The following is a 1,249-nucleotide window of genomic DNA, read 5'->3' as shown; positions in this document are numbered from 1 at the left end:
GAAGCTAGCCAATCCTTAAAAAACAAATGCCAAATGTCTTCTTTGATATAAAGAGAGCAACTAAGAACAGAACAGGGAGGAAGAGCATGAGGAAAAGATTAACACTAAACAGAGACGAGTGGGGGCAGAGAAAGGGAGAGAGAAGGGAAAGCATATGGAAATGGTAGGAGACCCTCAATGTTACACAAAATTACATATAAGAGGTTGTGAGGGGAAAGGGGGGGGGGAACAAGGGAGAGGATTGAACAACAGCAGATGAGGTAGAGAGGGAAGATGGGAGGGGAGGGGAGGGGGGGATAGTAGGGGATAGGAAAGGTAGCAGAATACAACAGTCACTAATAGGCCATTATGTAAAAATGTGAGTGTGTAACTGATGTGATTCTGCAATTTATATTTGGGGTAAAAATGGGAGTTCATAACCCAATTGAGTCAAATGAATGAAAGATGATATATCATGAGCTTTGTAATGTTTTGAACAACCAATAAAAAAAAAAAGTAATTTAAAGCAAATAGTCATGCAAAGGAAAAAAAAAAAAACTCCCTTCTCACATGAGAAAGAATAAGGCTTATGAAGAACTTGGAGCCCAGAATCTATTTCTATAGAAGTGTGTGTTAGAATCTCAACATTTATAAGCTCTGCATCCTGTGACCTTTGAGAATTCATGGATGCTACTGAAATATAGACTTCCTTCCCCTTGTTAAAACCAGGAACATAAAACGTCAGTGGAAGGAAGGGATCATTCAGAGAAAAATCAAAACCTGCAATGCCCAGGCCACTAAGAGACCAGCGGGTATCTGGTGACTGGCTCCTGGCACTCACCAGCAACTGACTTCCCATGGGGCCTTCGTGGCATAGTTGCATATGCCACTTTCAGGAGCTCTGAAATATTTGAAGCTGTTGCATATTTAACATGCAAATGACAAGGGGATTCTGTATTTGTTTCTACAGGCTCTGCTATCAGTGAAACAGGAAAAAGAGATTCAGATGAAAATGATAGTGACCAGGGGGGAATATGTCCTGCAGAACACTTCTCCAGAAGGCGTTCCTGCCATCCAGCAGCAGCTGCAGGCTGTGAAGGAGAGGTGGGCATCCCTCTTGTCTGCAGCCATTCGTTGTAAAAGGTAAGTAAAACTACACCCAAGCGCTGGCAAACCTTACTGAAGGATCAGCTTAATGTTTCAATAACAGGCTGTCCTGTGGCTCCTCCCCCTTCCTCCCTCCCTCCCTCCCTCCCTCCCTCTCTCCCTT

At 43.4% G+C, this 1,249-nt stretch overlaps 1 protein-coding gene across 16 annotated transcripts in view; it reads left to right on the top strand.

Annotated features, from left to right (window-relative positions):
- The window catches only part of Syne1 (spectrin repeat containing nuclear envelope protein 1), a 373,023-nt gene that overhangs the window by 175,062 nt on the left and 196,712 nt on the right, over positions 1-1,249 (top strand). For all 16 annotated transcript variants that reach the window (XM_048800010.1, XM_015502320.2, XM_048799993.1 and 13 more), the window contains one exon: positions 950-1,122. In XM_048800010.1, the coding sequence (XP_048655967.1) occupies positions 950-1,122 (173 nt within the window). The remainder of the gene's footprint in view (positions 1-949; positions 1,123-1,249) is intronic.

The sequence above is a fragment of the Marmota marmota genome, unplaced genomic scaffold, assembly GCF_001458135.2.
Source record: "Marmota marmota marmota unplaced genomic scaffold, marMar, whole genome shotgun sequence".
In the NCBI taxonomy this organism is placed as follows: Eukaryota; Metazoa; Chordata; class Mammalia; order Rodentia; family Sciuridae; genus Marmota; species Marmota marmota.
The sequence above is the reverse complement of the archived record's forward strand: the minus strand, read 5'-3'. Positions and strand labels throughout refer to the sequence as shown.